Source organism: Oratosquilla oratoria, chromosome 20 (genome assembly GCF_046742065.1).
Source record: "Oratosquilla oratoria isolate Oo_2021 chromosome 20, ASM4674206v1, whole genome shotgun sequence".
In the NCBI taxonomy this organism is placed as follows: Eukaryota; Metazoa; Arthropoda; class Malacostraca; order Stomatopoda; family Squillidae; genus Oratosquilla; species Oratosquilla oratoria.
Window position 1 is genome coordinate 41,554,005 of NC_134796.1, and position 15,983 is coordinate 41,569,987.

The following is a 15,983-nucleotide window of genomic DNA, read 5'->3' on the forward strand; positions in this document are numbered from 1 at the left end:
CTTTATTGGAGAGTAGTGAATATGAAAGTGAGGAAATGGTTCATAGGAGAGAAAAACAGAAGGGAAACAGAAAACAGGATGGAGGCAAAAGAAAATTAAAAGTGTCCTTCACAAATATAGATGGCTTAATAACAGGCTTGAATGAACTGAATTATTACCTGATGGAAAAGGAACCTGACATAATGGGAATTATGGAGACAAATTTGAAAGGTTCATTACCACCCAACAGTGTAGGACATTGTGCATATAATTATAGGATTAGAAACAGAGAAGTAAAAAAAGGGGGTGGAGTTACGTTCCTGTCTAAGAAGGATATAAATGTGAGGAATGTTACACGTGGAAAGAATAGAGTGGAAATGATCAAGATGGAAATAGAAGACAGGGACAAAAAGAACAGGAAGTTTGTGGTAAATTATGTGCCTCCTAAAACGGCTTCGTGGGAAGAGAGAGAACACAAGAATATGTTAGAAGACACAAAGATAACACTATAAAAGATAATGGATAGTGGAGAAAGAATAATTATAATGGGTGACTTTAATTGTAAGAAATCTGCTGGGAAGAAATGACAGTGAAGGGTGGAGATGACCCATGGGAAATGTACTACTCAATATGATTATAGAAGATATACTGACACAATGGATACAAGAGAATACTAAGTATAGAAATGAGGAAGAGCCATCGAGACTAGACCTAATAATTACATCAGAACCTGAAATAGTGAAAAAGGTTGAATATAAGATACCAATAAGTAAAAGTGACTACATATTAGTTGAACTGGAACTAAATGAAGACAAATACATGAGAAAAAACGAACAATATAGAAAGGGAAGAATGATGTATGGAAAAAAATAGATGATTTTTTTTTTTTTTTTTTTTTTAAGGCAGACTGGGAAAGGACATACAAAGGAAACAACAGTAGAAGAGAAATGGAAAACTTTGACAACACTTTATAAGCAAGGAGTGGAAAAGTATGTTCCAAGACAAAAACAAGAAAAAGGATATGACAAATGTTGGTACAACAGAAGATGTAGAAAGTTAAAAGATAAAAGGGATAAAGCTTGGATAAAATGGAGGAAAGACAAAAAAACTGAAAAATGGAAAATATATACTGATTATAGAAATGAATATGTACAAGTGCGCAGAGAAGAAAAGAGAAAATACGAAAAGGATGTCATAGAAAAATGTAAAGATCAACCAAAAATATTCTATATATTTGTAAACAACAAACTGAAAAACAAACAAGAACTAGTGAAACTACGACAAGGAGGAATAGAATACGCATAGGAAATAGAAATGGCAGTAATTATGAACAAACATTTTAAATCAGTGTGTACGAGGGAGAACATACAACTGAGAGATGACGAGTGGGAGGGGAAAGTCCCCCCTATGAAAGAAATAGAAGTAACAAGGAAATGAAATAATCACTTGAGTAATCTCGATGTCAGGAAATCGCATGGTCCAGATGAAATGGAAACCTGGATTTTGAGAGAATGCAGGAATGAACTAACAGGCAAAATACATAGTCTAATAAGCAGTTCGTTGAAGGAAGGAAAAGTTCAAGAATATATAAAGGGGGAAACAAAAAAGACCCTACAAACTATAGACCGGTCTCCCTTACAAGTACGGTAGCAAAAATTTGAGAAAGAATCATCAAAATTAAATGGGTAAAGCATTTGGAAAAAAACAATGTACTAAATCCGAGGCAGTTTGGATTTAGACAAGGAAGATCATATGTCACAAACCTGATGTGTTTCTATTCAAGACTAATAGATATAATACAGGAAAGAGATGGATGAGCTGATTGTGCATTTCTAGACCTGAAAAAAAGCTTTTGATAAGGTGCCACATAAGAAATTACTAAAGAAATTATAAACTGTAGGAGGAATACAGGACAAACTACTAAAGTGGATGGAAGACTTCTTGCATGAAAGAAAAATGAGATGGTGATAAGAGACAAACATTCTAATTGGGATGAAGTGATTAGTGGAGTTCCACAAGGAACAGTGCAGGCCCCAATAATGTTTGCTATATATATTAATGATATGGATGAAAGAATTGAAAGTTATATGACCTTCGCAGACGATGCAAAAATGTTGAAAAAAGTGAACACCGAAGAAGATTGTGAATCACTGCAAAGCGATCTCAATAAAGTATGGGAATGGAGTAGGAAGTGGGAGATGGAATTCAATATTAAGAAGTGTACTGTAGTATAATGGAATTTGGAAGAAGCAAAAAAATAGTGGGATCATATACATTGGGAGAGGAAGAAATTAAAAAAGTGGAAAAAGAGAAGGGCCTAGGAGTCATTATTATGAATAATATGTCCCCTGAGAAATATATAAACAAAATTTCTGGAGAAATTTATAACTTAATAAGATCAAAGTGGCATTTACATTCCTGGACGAAGAAATGGTGAAGAAAATACTAGTCACTTTGATAAGACCAAGATTGGAGTATGGAGCGACGACGTGGATGTGGTCACCCAGTACAAAAAAAAAAAAAAAAAAAAAAAAAAAATTATATATATATATATATATATACATACATATATATATACATACACATATACATATATATATATATATATATATATATAAAACTTGAAAGACTACAAAGAGCAATTACGAAATTGGCACCAACGCTCTCAGAACTATCATATGAGGAGAGATTGGCAAAACTTGAGCTACAGACAATAGAGCAAAGAAGAGAAAGAGGAGACTTGATAACTATTCATAGAATCATGAAAGGCATGGAAATTATTGATAGAGAGGATCTAATATATTGGGATAGTAGAGACACAAGAGGACATGGAAAGAAAATCAAGAAAGACAATTATAGAAGAGACCTGAAGAAGAACAGCTTTCCCCACAGGATAATAGACGTTTGGAACAGATTAGATGAGAATGTGGTGTGTGCAAAAACGATACACGAATTTCAAAACAGTCTAGATAAAACGAGATATGGAGACGGGACAGCACGAGCATAGCTCCCCTTCCCGTAAAATACAACTAGGTAAATACATGTAAGACCAGAAATTTAATTGAGTATTATTTTTATTATTTTTTCCTCGAAGGTCCACAAGACTATATCGTGACTAGGCATGGTGGACATTGCATCTATCACTTCACCCCTTCATTACGTCATAAGGACGCTTTCGTATGTAAGAACCGATTAGGAAACTTAAATTCGGGAGAAAGAGAAAAATTCCCACCCTCTAGTTCAGGACTCCATTAGAGGAATATTTTTACGATTTTTAACACATAAAAGTGCCATCACGAAACGAGGTAACGGAGCCTTGATTTAAACTATGAAGTGATTGTCGGGATCTTCGTCAATGGATGCAAACATGATCGCGGACACCGATGGGTATAACGTGTGGGGCAAGCATTCTGATAAGAGATCCCCGCTCGACAGGTAGGTTCAAGCGTTTTAGTGAAATATCATTCGAAAATTATACATACATATACCAAAGGCTTTTCCCCCTTACAAGGGAGGTAGTCAAAAACAAAGGCATAAAAAACCATCCCCAGCCATTCCATCCCCACATAATCCACTGTCCCCCTCCTTCCCTCTTATCTTGGCTCCTCCTGGATGATGGGTCATCCCTGCATCTCACCCCACTGCCCTGGGTCAGAAGCAGTGTCGCAAGACACAGCAAGGCAGCTTAATTAAATCGGCGACCCCACCTCTCCGCCCCCTCATGCAGAAATGGATACAGTAGTTAGCAATCTATTACAATTTATTATTTAGTGTGATTTTTTTCTGATACGAGATTCCCGCTCGACAGGGACACGATGGGATAGGGGAGTTATATAAACACATTATCACACGGATAGTGAGGTGCATAGTGATCGGAAGAATCTTTTGTACTCGGTTATAGGAATTAATAAGAAATTGTTTATGAAAGGGATTGTGGCATAGAGTGCTCTCTCCCAACGATGAAAATTGTGGTTAGATTATCACACGGATTAGGATATATTATAATGTAGGAAGTGATAACCCCCCCCCCCCAAAAAAAAAAAAAAAAAAAAAAAGTGGCCGGACGGTTAGAGACGTAATACCCATACGTTTTACTAGCGCCACTGAGGGCTTTTGTGATGGATTTGCTTCTCAAGGAATAGTTTAGAGATGGTATTTTGCAGCTAATATTAATTTCAAGTACTTTTTACTTCTTGGCATTTAAAATAATTTTCCATTTTTGGCTCCATGCAAATATGGCGTACATCTTATTGCAATAGCCCACATTCCTCCTCATTTCTCACTCTTCCCATGATTTTTTCATTACCTGCGAACATGTTGGGATAATTTGTTGTACTCTCCCTTGTGCCATTGACATAAGAAGCAACATTGGTGTTGGCACTGAACCTTGACGAATTCCGCTGAACACTTCTCTATCCTGACAACTTATACTTTACTATTGGCGTCATGTACCTTCCCTTCATTTTAATTTTCACATTCGATTATTTTACCTCTTAGTTCTCCATTGTTCTCTAATTCCAACATAAGACAATTGTGAGACACTCGACAAAAAAAAATCTAGATCGAGGTACACACAGACCATCCAGCCCTCCCTCTCTTACAGACTACTTTGGATTTACATGATGTTTTGTATAAATGATACTTACTTGGAGTTAACTTGGGTCATAGGCTTACGCAGGTGACCTTTAGGCAGGGGTAAGGGATGTTCGCTTCTGGTTCCCTGTAGGACAACATCGAGAAATTATTATTATTTTTTATACAAATAAAAGAGAGCTTAGGTTGTGAGGTTGTGGCAATAATCCTACAGATGTTCATTGCTTGGAAATAAATGAATGTGTATATACATACATACATACATATATATACATACAAACATACATATGTATATGTATATATATATATATATATATATAATATATATGTATATATATGTATATATATATATATATACTCTTACAATCACACCCTGCCGTTGCAAAGGTTTCCACACGGATCCCTCTGAGCCTGAGTCCCAGGCGCTACCATTTTTCTACTCAGAACGTATAAAAGATTCGATACTCTGATATCAATTCTAGCACACAGGAATAAGCTGACTGGACACTGCAGCTCTGATGCCTGTTTTCTACGAATCCCAATGTTACCAGAAAATAAGGCTTTAGGGCTGTAGTGTTCAGTTCAAAGATTAGCGATGACCGGGTTTGATTATTTGAATCACATTGCTGTCACTAGCGAATTGTTCCATGATATATATATATATATATATATATATATATATATATATATATATATATATATATATATATATATATATATATATATATGTTCCATGATATATATATATATATATATATATATATATATATATATACGTGCATACACACACACACAAACGCACACATACATAAATAATCCAAAGATCAACGACAAAGATGGCAAAAAAAAAAAAAAATACATACAAGCAAATATTATCTAAACTGGAACTACTAACCCTGGAACAAAGAAGAGAAAGTTGGATTCTGTTGGCCATTTGCAGAATCATGAAAGGGATAGAAGCCCTTGACAGAGAAGACTTAATAAATTGGGATAGAGGAAAAACAAAGGGGATATGAAAAGAAACTCAAAAAGGACAGTTATAGAAGAGATCTGAAAAAGCAGCTTTCCACACAGAGTGGTGGATGTCTGGAACAAATTGGACGAAACAATAGTGTATGCAAACACTATACATGAATTCAAGAACAAACTAGATGTTGTGAGATACAAAGACGGGTCACCACGAGCATAGCTCCCCTCCCCGTATAATACAACTAGGTAAATGCAATCACGCACACACACACACACACAAACGTCGGATTGACGGCGAAGATTGGAACTCCGAAAAAAAAAAAAATCGTGGATTTCGGCGAAGAGGAAGTACCTGTGTTGTATTAGCAGGGAAGGGGAAAGCTCGTGGTGTAGTGGGCAGGTGAGGAGAAAGGAGAAGGAGAGGCATTATTGAGGAAAATGGAAGAAAATGAGGAAGGGGACGAACGGGCCTTAGAAGTCAGAAGGGGTGTAAACAAAGGGTGTGCAGACGACACAGCCGAGGTCGAACAGGTGAGCAAAAGTATTAAGAGTAGGAATATAGATAAGAGCAGCTCAATGGAAAGAGAGAGATAATTACTTCTATGGATTTAATGAGGGAGGAGATGACAACCTCCCCCGATTAGCAAGCCTTGAGGATAAACTAACAAAAATTAACGAAGCATAGGAAGTTAGGTTTAGCCAACTCGCACTAGTTACACAAAGAGTTGATAAACTGGAAGAAATAAAGAAGGAGAATCAAAACCTAACTAAAGAAATAGAAGAATTAAAAAGACAGTTAAGAGAAGTAAAGGATGAGAATGAGAAATTAAAGAATAATAATAAAGAGAATAAAGAGTCCATATAAAAAAGGTAAGTGGTTGGAAAAATAGTCCAAAGGAATAACAAAATTGAATTTAGAGATATAGTGAAACGATAGATGAAAGAACAAACTAAGGACACAATTATTAGTGACGAGAAAGGAGAATATAGTAAGAGACTTAGCAGATAAAAAGAAATGTATAATTATATTAGGAATGGAAGAGAAGCATAATCCAAATAGGACTACAAGAGTAAAGGAGAAGGAAAAAAGTAAAGGTATTAAAAACAGTTCAAGATGAACAACAAATAGAGAAAGAAACTGAAGAAATATACAGACTGGGGAAATACAATATAGACAAGACCAGACCAATTAAGGTTAAATTCAGGTCACAAATGACAGCAGAGAATGTCTTATCAAAAACAGGGAAACTAACAAAAAGTGATCACTATAAACAGGTATGGATAAAAAGAGAGATGAATGAAAAGGAGAGGAAGAGAAAACAAAAATAATAGAAGCTAAGGGGAAAAACCAGAACAGAACAGTCAGACAAAGAGATATTCTATTGGAGAGTAGTGGATATGAAAGTGAGGAAATGGTTCATAGGAGAGAAAAACGGAAGGGAAACAGAAAACAGTATGGAGGTAACAGAAAATCATAAGTGTCTTCACACATATAGGTGGCTTAATAACAGGTTTGAATGAACTGAATGATTACCTGAAGGAAAAAGAACCGGACATAATGGGAATTGTACAAACAAAATTGAAAGGTCCATTACCACCCAACAGTGTAGGATATGGCGCATATAATTACTGGATTAGAAACAGAGAGGTAAAACAAGGGGGTGGAGTTATGTTCCTGACTAAGAAGGATATAAATGTGAGGAATGTAACGTATGGAAAGAATAGAGTGGGGATGCTTATGATGAAAATAGAGGACAAGGATGGGAAGAGCAGGAAGTTTGTGGTAAATTATATGTCTCCTAAAACGGCTTCATGGGAAGAGAGAGAACACAAAAATATGTCAGAAGACACAAGGATAACATTAGATAAGATAATGGAAGATGGAGGAAGAATAGTTATAATGGGTGACTTTAATTGAAAAGATATCTGCTGGGAAGAGATGACAGTGAACAGGTGGAGACGACCTATAGGGAAATGTACTACTTGATATGATTATAGAACATACACTGTCACAAAGGATACAAAATAATACAAGGTATAGAAATGAGGAAGAACCTGAAATAGTGGACAAGATTGAATATAAGACACTAATAAGTAAAATTGACCACATATTAGTTGAACTGGAACTGGAGGAAAATACATGGGAAAAATGAACAATATAGAAAGGGAAGATTGATGTATGGAAAAAAAATGTTGATACAATAAGAGAATTCTTTGAAAAAGCAGACTGGGAAAGGATACACAAGGAGGAAACAACAGTAGAAGAGAAATGGAAGAATTTGACAAATAATTATAAAGGAGTGGAAAAGTATGCTCCAAGACAAAAACAAGAAAAAGGATATGAAAAATGTTGGTACAACAAAAGATTTAGAGAGTTAAAAGACAAAAGAGATAAAGCTTGGATAAAATGGAAGAGAGACAAAAGACCTGAAAAATGGAAAATATATACTAGTTATAGAAATGAATATGTATAAGTGCGCAGAGAAGAAATGTATCCTCTCGGGTTTCTGGTAGATACATAACACTGTTTTTAAGGCGGCTTCAATAAATATCACTATTGGTTCCTTTCCTTTATTGGTTCACAATTTCTTCTATGGTTCTACACTAAGTCAATCACCTCCTGGTTCTATATCACAATGCACTCTATTCCTTTGTACGTATCATCGGACCGACCCCCTTCCGAGCTCTGTGCATTCCCTTAAGAAGGCCGGAAACTAGGACTCAGCATTTTTGGAGGTTCCACGCTCGTATAAGCTTAAGAGTTTATGCGAGCAAGATTACAATTGATTCTTCTTATTACCATCTTGGGGCTACATTATATAATGTAGTCTAACATGTTAAAAATATATATATCCAGGGGAGGTTCGTCAGTATACGTAATAATGTGTTTAGTACTGTGTGGTTACTTGTGTGATCGCGTGTGTTCGTGTGTGCGTGCTCGGCCGTGGCGGTGGCAGGAAGTGCTTTAGTCAGCATGGCGCCCTATTGTCGGCCGGCGTGTTTGGTGGTAGTCTGGTGAGTGTGTGAGGGAGTGAGTGGGTTATATGACTGGGCGATACTACTCGTCATGTATATGAGGCGTATACAGAAAAGAGAAAATACAAAAAGGATGTCATAGAAATATGTAAAGATCAACCAAAACTATTCTATAGATTTGTAAACAACAAACTGAAAAACAAACAAGAATTAGTGAAACTACGACAAGGAGGAAATAGAAATGGCAGAAATTATGAACAAGCATTTTAAATCAGTGTTTACGAGGGAGAACATACAACTTAGAGATATCGAGTGGAAGGAGAAAGTCCCCCAAATGAAAGAGATAGAAGTAACAAGGAATGAAATAATGAATCACTTGACTATTCTCCATGTTAGAAAATCGCATGAACCAGATGAAATAGCAAACTGGATTTTGAGAGAATGCAAGAACAATCTAACAGATAAAATACATAGTCTAATAAGCAGTTCATTGAAGGAAGGAAAAGTTCCAGAAAATTGGAAAAGAGCAAATACAATACCAATATATAAAGGGGGAAACAAGAAAGACCCTACTAACTATAAACCGGTCTCTCTTACAATTACGGTAGCTAAAATTTGTGAAAGAATTATCAAAATTAGATGGGTAAGGCATTTGAAAAAAAGTACTAAATCCAAGGCAATTTGGATGTAGACAAGGACGATCATGTGTCACAAACTTAATGTGTTTCTATTCAATAGTAATATATGTAATACAAGAAAGAGATGGATGGGCTGATTGTGCCTTTCTAGACCTGAAAAAAGCTTTTGATAAGGTGCCACATAAGATGTTGCTAAAGAAATTAGAAACTGCAGGAGGAATACAGGGCAAACTGCTGAAGTGGATGGACGACTTCTTGCATGAAAAAAAAAAATGAGAGTGGTGATAAGAGACAAACATCCTAATTGGGATGAAGTGATTAGTGGAGTTCCACATGGAACAGTTATGGTCCCAATAATGTTTGCTATATATATTAATGATATGGATAAAGGAATTGAAAGTTATATAAGTTTCTTTGCGGACGATGCAAAACTGTTGAAAAAAGTGAACACTAGAAGATTGTGAGTCGCTGCAGAATGATCTCAATAAAGTGTGGGAATGGAGTAGGAAGTGAGAGATGGAATTCAATATTAAGAAATGTAGCATGATGGAATTTGGAAGAAGCAAAAAAAGAATAGTGGAATCATATACATTGGGAGAGGAAGAAATTAAAAAGTGGAAAATGAGAAGGACCTGGGAGTCATTATTATGAATAATATGTCCCCTGAGAAACATATAAACAAAATTTTTTGGAGAAACTTATAATTTAATAAGAACAAGCAAAGTGGCATTTACATTCCTGGACGAAGAAATGGTGAAGAAAATACTAGTCACTTTGATAAGACCAAGATTGGAGTATGCAACGACGACGTGGTCACCAAGTACCAAAAAATGTATAACAAAACTTGAAAGAATACAAAGAGCAATTACGAAATTGGCACCAACGCTCTCAGAACTATCATATGAAGAGAGACTGTCAAAACTTGAGCTCCAGACATTAGAGCAAAGAAGAGAGAGAGGAGACTTGATAACTATTTATAGAATCATGAAAGGCATGGAGATTATTGATAGAGAGGATCTAATAAAATAGGATAGTAGAAATACAAGAGGACACGGAAAGAAAAAAAAAATAATAATTATAGAGACCTGAAAAAGAACAGCTTTCCCCACAGGAAAACAGACGTTTGGAACAGATTAGATGAGAATGTGGTGTGTGCAAAAACGATACACGAATTTCAAAACAGTCTAGATAAAACGAGATATGGAGACGGGACAGTACGAGCATACCTCCCCTTCCCGTATAATACAACTAGGTAAATACAACTAGTTAAATACACAGAAGTGGTGAGAGAGGCGTGGGGGTGATGGAAGAGGAAAATCTGTATGTTTTAAGCAGTAACATGCACAGACATTGCAAGGGGGCAACAGGTGCTTTGGGTTGGAAGTTGGGCACTTCACTCTTTTGTATTATTCGTATTTGTCAACTATCCGGCAGGGTGCAACACCATTTTCCCCATTATAATTCCTGAAAGGTGAAAGAATTCCTGTGAGCCATTTGGAGGTCTTATTTGTGCAAGAATTCCTGTTTGATATAATTGGTCTAAGGGGAATGCCTTCTTTGTGGAGTTCAGGGAGGCTAAAAATCCCCTTAAGTCCACTGCAGCAGAATTTAACAAGCAAGCCCGAAAAATAATAGGAGACGACTTATTCAATAAGTTAATTAAAAGCCCTCAGCTACCAAATTTCTATGGTCTCCCTAAACTCCACAAAGAAGGCATTCCCCTTAGACCAATTATATAAAACAGGAACTTTTGCACAAATAAGACCTCCAAATGGCTCATGGGAATTCTTTCACCTTTCGTAGGAAGTTTCTCCAACTCCCACATTAAACATTCCGAGGACTTCATAAATAAAATTAAGAAACAAAAAATCCCAGAACACAGTAAATTGCTTAGCCTTGATATAGTTTCGCTATTCACAAACATAAATGTAGATGTTCTCAGTTTTTTGGAAACCAAGTTGAAACCGTCAAAGATAAACTTCCCCTTTCAGTTTCAAAATTGATTAGTTTAACACGTCTTTGTATTACCTCTAATGTTTTCTCCTTCAATAATTCTTTTTTCTGGTTCTAACCTTTCCCCGGTGTTGAAGAATCTATACATGGAATACTTTGAGTGCGTACTTTTACCTAGTATCAAACCAGCCGACATGTTCTGGTTCAGATATGTCGATGATGTATTCACTATCTGGGATGACAAATGGGGCTCTTTCAACGTTTTTCTTGATAGTCTCAATAATTTAGCACATAACATTAAATTTAAAGTAGAATGGGAAATTGAAGGAAGAATACCTTTTCTTTATATATTAGTGAGCAGATGTCCAGATAATTTGTCTTTTGCAGTATACAGGAAGCCTACTCATACGGGCAGTTATTTACATTTTTTCAGTAATCATCCAGATAATATAAAATATAGAGTTGCCTCGGGCCTTTATTTAAGAGGTCTTCGGGTTTGCAGCCCGGAATTTCTCAACTCAGAAATTGAATCAGTGCGCACTCAATTACTAAAAATAGGCTACCCAGACTGATTTTTGACAAAAGTCCTCAGCAAAGCCAAAGCCAGTTATTTTAGAACAACCAATTCCAACACAAAATTTGTCTGGGAAAAATCAAATATTAAACTCCCTTATAATGAATCTATACATGCCGCATCTAAATTATTACCTAGTAACCAAATTAGGATCACTTTTAGTTACCCAAATAATATTTTTAAAAAAGTAGTAAATGTCCATCACAGAACATCCAATAAGGACAACCCCGGAGTATATAAGATACCATGTCTCGATTGTGATAAAGTGTACTGGGGACAAACGGGACGTGATCTACCCACTAGGATCAAAGAACATAAAAATTCTTTAAAATACGGCCAAGAAAACTCAGCTGTATTCCTCCATTCTAGTCTTTTAGATCACAGAATAGATTGGAAGAATGCAGCTACAGTATACAATTCACATTGTAGTTTCAAAAGAAAAATTATTGAGTCCTCATTAATAAAACAGTTTCCAAATTATAATACTTCTAAAGGTCAATGGTCACCAGATGCCATTACTAGTATGGCAGTTAATAAATTCATCTCCACAGGACGAAACGTCCGACCTCACTCAGGGCAAGTGACCTGAGGCCTACTGAGTTCCCCAATGTTACTGCCTCCTCTGTATATAACCTCTAGTCTATGCACCCTATAATTGTAACTGTAATTGTAAGTGGTCGAAATATACGGTTTACTCTGTATCTCAGCTTATCTTTCTCCGAGAGTGGGTTTAAGTTTTACATGTGTGTGTGTGTATATATATATATATATATATATATATATATATATATATATATACATATATATATATACATATACATATATATATATATATATATATATATATATATATGGAGAATGGTCGTATATGGAAAATGTTGTGATGCATGAGGTGGATTGGACGGGGGAATGGGGGTGAGGTAGTGTGTGTGAGCAAAAATTTTTGACGCAGCCCGAAGGGATTTCTCCCCGTCCTCTCCTTTATATGGGGGGACGGAGAGGGGGGGTCGCCGATTTAATGAAGCGGCCTTGCTGTGGATGTGCTGCGTCCTGCGACACTGCTTCTGACCCAGGGCAGTGGACAGGGTGCAGGGATGACCCGTCATCTAGGAGGTGCTAAGATGGGAGGGAGGGTGGAGGGGTGTGGAGTGTTTTCGGGGATGAAATGGGTGGGAATGTTTTTGTGCCTTGTCCTTTTTGGCTACCCCCCTGGTAAGGGGGAAAAAGCCTTGGTATATGTGATTATAATACTATTATCTTTATTAAGTGTTTCCAGAGCTAGTCTAAATCTTTTTGGGATGACATAATGATTACAGTTGGCTAGAGCTTGATAACATGCTAAAATACCTTGGGTGAAACCTTTGTCAACATCGCTTACATTCCATTTATAGTTACTGTTTAAGTTTGTGTTGTATCCACTACCTTTTCCACCTATGTCAAACTTAAGACCGAGACAACAAAAAACCTAGTCACACCGCATTTCATTACTGTACCTAATTCTGATAAAACCGAAATTATTGATAGATATTTACTGAAAGGTGGCATAAACATCGCCAAGGTATCATGTAATAAAATAGGTAAAATGTTTAAAAACCACACTAATGACAACAACGACCTCAGTGTGATCTACCGCATTCCATGTAGTGGCTGCCCCTCGGCTTATATAGGTGAGTCAGGTCGAGGAATCGAGAAGAGGATAAACGAACATAGGAATGATTTAAAAGCACACAGAACGTCCAACTCCCTGGTCCGCCACCTCGAAATATGCAACAACCTTCCCGAATGGAGTAAAGTTGAAATTTTACACAAAGGATTAAAAAAGAAGATGAGAAAGACAGTTGAAGCTGCACATATAAATGTCAAAGAAAATAATAACGACAGAGAAGGATTTATATGCCTATCTAAAGCAGCCAGTCTCTTAATAATAAATGCGCTAGAAAAAACCTGACACTCGAAGCTTCACAAGTTCTCTGAGGAAGGTTATAATAACCGAAACGTAAGAACAATAAATGTATTCTTAGCCCATCTTCGTTTACCCTTCCCCACCTATCACTCTCTCATTTGTCTTAAACAATTTATCAATATATATATATATATATATATATATATATACATATATATATATGTATATATATATATGTATGTATGTATGTATGTATGTATATAATGTAACATTTACTCCTGGGAATTGGAATTAAGTACAGGGCACAAACTCACAACTAGTAAGGCGCGAAACCAGCCTGCATTCGATTGCGCCACCAGACAAGTAAACTACGGCAATTGAGTATTGTGGATCGCTGTCATTATTGAAAATTACTACTAATGAATGTTACAAGGAAACCGTTTTATAGTATTATTCTATTTTCCAATAATAATTTATCCATCTGCGACATCGGTAGCTGTTGGACGCGGTAACGTTCTAAGTTTTTTGGGGATTCTTGATCTGAGGCGACCAGGGGCTTTATCTTGAGGAATAGGTCCTCCAGGAGGGAGTTCAATGTTCAACGAAGAGACAGAACTGTTTTTGAGATAAAAAACTCACCCCAAGGAGGAGATGCAGAACGATGAATATTAAGCTCGTCGATCTCATCTTGATCGAAATGTTCACGCGTCTTTTAGATCGTGTTATGTCCACCTGCGGGTGACTGGGGTTTTTATAGGGTTGTCTGACGGTCTGGCTAACAAAGGTCTCTACCCCAACCCCTCTCCTCCTCCTCACTGCATTTGCGTAAAATATTTCTTTGTTCTCCATTTCATATTAGCCACACATACTCGTGCTAATGTCATTACCTCCATTTTATGCAGTTGATAAAAAAAAAAGACCTTTGTGACTTCCCTACGAATTTGAGTTACTCAGGAGTCTTTTATGATTGGAAAATAATTACCGTTTAAAAAGAAATATTGATCACATTAACATTTACTATCCCATCGTTCTATATCTCCTTATAAATTTATATGATTCCATCTCTGCATTGCAATATTGTCCCCCAGGGATAACAGTAGTGAGCAGTGAAAAGGAAGAAAAAAACAAACAAAACAAAAACTGCTACAAGCGCAAAACGCAAGTCCTATTTTATTACTGTGCACAAACAGACGCAATATTGTGAACTTTTGCAATGCTGCACAACGCAATCGCAAATTATTTGTGTATATGCGTGGGACTTACTGTAAAACATCGATATATTTACCTTATTTACCATACTTATCAGTGTCAACACACGAATTAAAATTTTCCGACTCGGATAGGGACAACAAACGCACACAAACAGGAAAATAAAGATCGCAATAAGTTGCAACAAAACCACAATTTAATGAGTTTCTCCTGTACAGATGTCCAATTTTTTTTTTTTTTGTAAATACAAACCATTTTACGCTTGCACATAACCCTTTTCATGGGGAAGAACGTATATTTCGTAGCGTGCGCAAATCGCAACCGATATTCACAATTGCGCAAGATCCTTGAGCATCTGTCCAGCTCTTGATAGAAGAGGTGGTTATTGCTGGCAAACCAGTCTTCACCAGAATGCCTCCTATAACGGAATAGAATAGAGAGGCAAACCAGCAGAAAATCTATGGTCCATGATGATGATGGAATAATAATAAATTAATAATAACAATAATGATTATTATAATAATAATGCAACAATAATAATATCAATACTACTACTACTAATAATAATAATAACATAATGTTGAGCAGAGCAACAGAAGACATAAATCCCGGAGTTTACAAATTACCCTGCTCAGATTGTGATGAAGTGTATTGGGGACAAACGGGCAGAGGATTAATAACGAGAATTAATGAACATAAAAACTCAGTAAAATATGCTCAACATAACTCCACGGTATTTCAACACGTAGCCAACAATAATCACAGAATAAATTGGGACGAGGCAAAAACCATTTTCAAATCCAAATGTAGTTATAAAAGGAAAATTATTGAATCTTCCTTAATAAAACAATTCCCGAATTTTAATATCTCAAAAGGCCAATGGTCACCAGATTACATAACCACCTTGGCAGTTAATAAATTATTTCCTCATATGTAAAAGCGGACGATTTGTCACAAAACCCGCGCAACAATATAGATGCCACATGAGATGTCTTGTCCACGTTCCCTAACTTTACCTCTCTCATCTTTATGTAAGATATGTATGTTCTCTTGTCTATGTATTCCGCATGAAGAGGATCACAGCAAGTGATCGAAATATACGGAAATTCGTTATTTCCTTCTTTTCTTAAATCCAAATAATAGTGGTTTTTTTAGTGCATATATGTATATATATACATATATATATATA

General features: G+C 36.2%; 1 protein-coding gene across 1 annotated transcript in view; it reads right to left on the reverse strand.

Moving 5' to 3' along the window:
* Positions 1–14,461, reverse strand: part of LOC143036492 (transmembrane protease serine 9-like) — a 73,319-nt gene extending 58,858 nt beyond the window's left edge. The window contains exons 1-2 of the mRNA XM_076203902.1: positions 14,225–14,461; positions 4,626–4,699 (exon numbers count right to left, since the gene is read on the reverse strand). Of these exons, the coding sequence (XP_076060017.1) occupies positions 4,626–4,699; positions 14,225–14,434 (284 nt within the window). The 5' untranslated portion in view covers positions 14,435–14,461. The remainder of the gene's footprint in view (positions 1–4,625; positions 4,700–14,224) is intronic.
* Between the last annotated feature and the right edge of the window lie 1,522 nt (positions 14,462–15,983).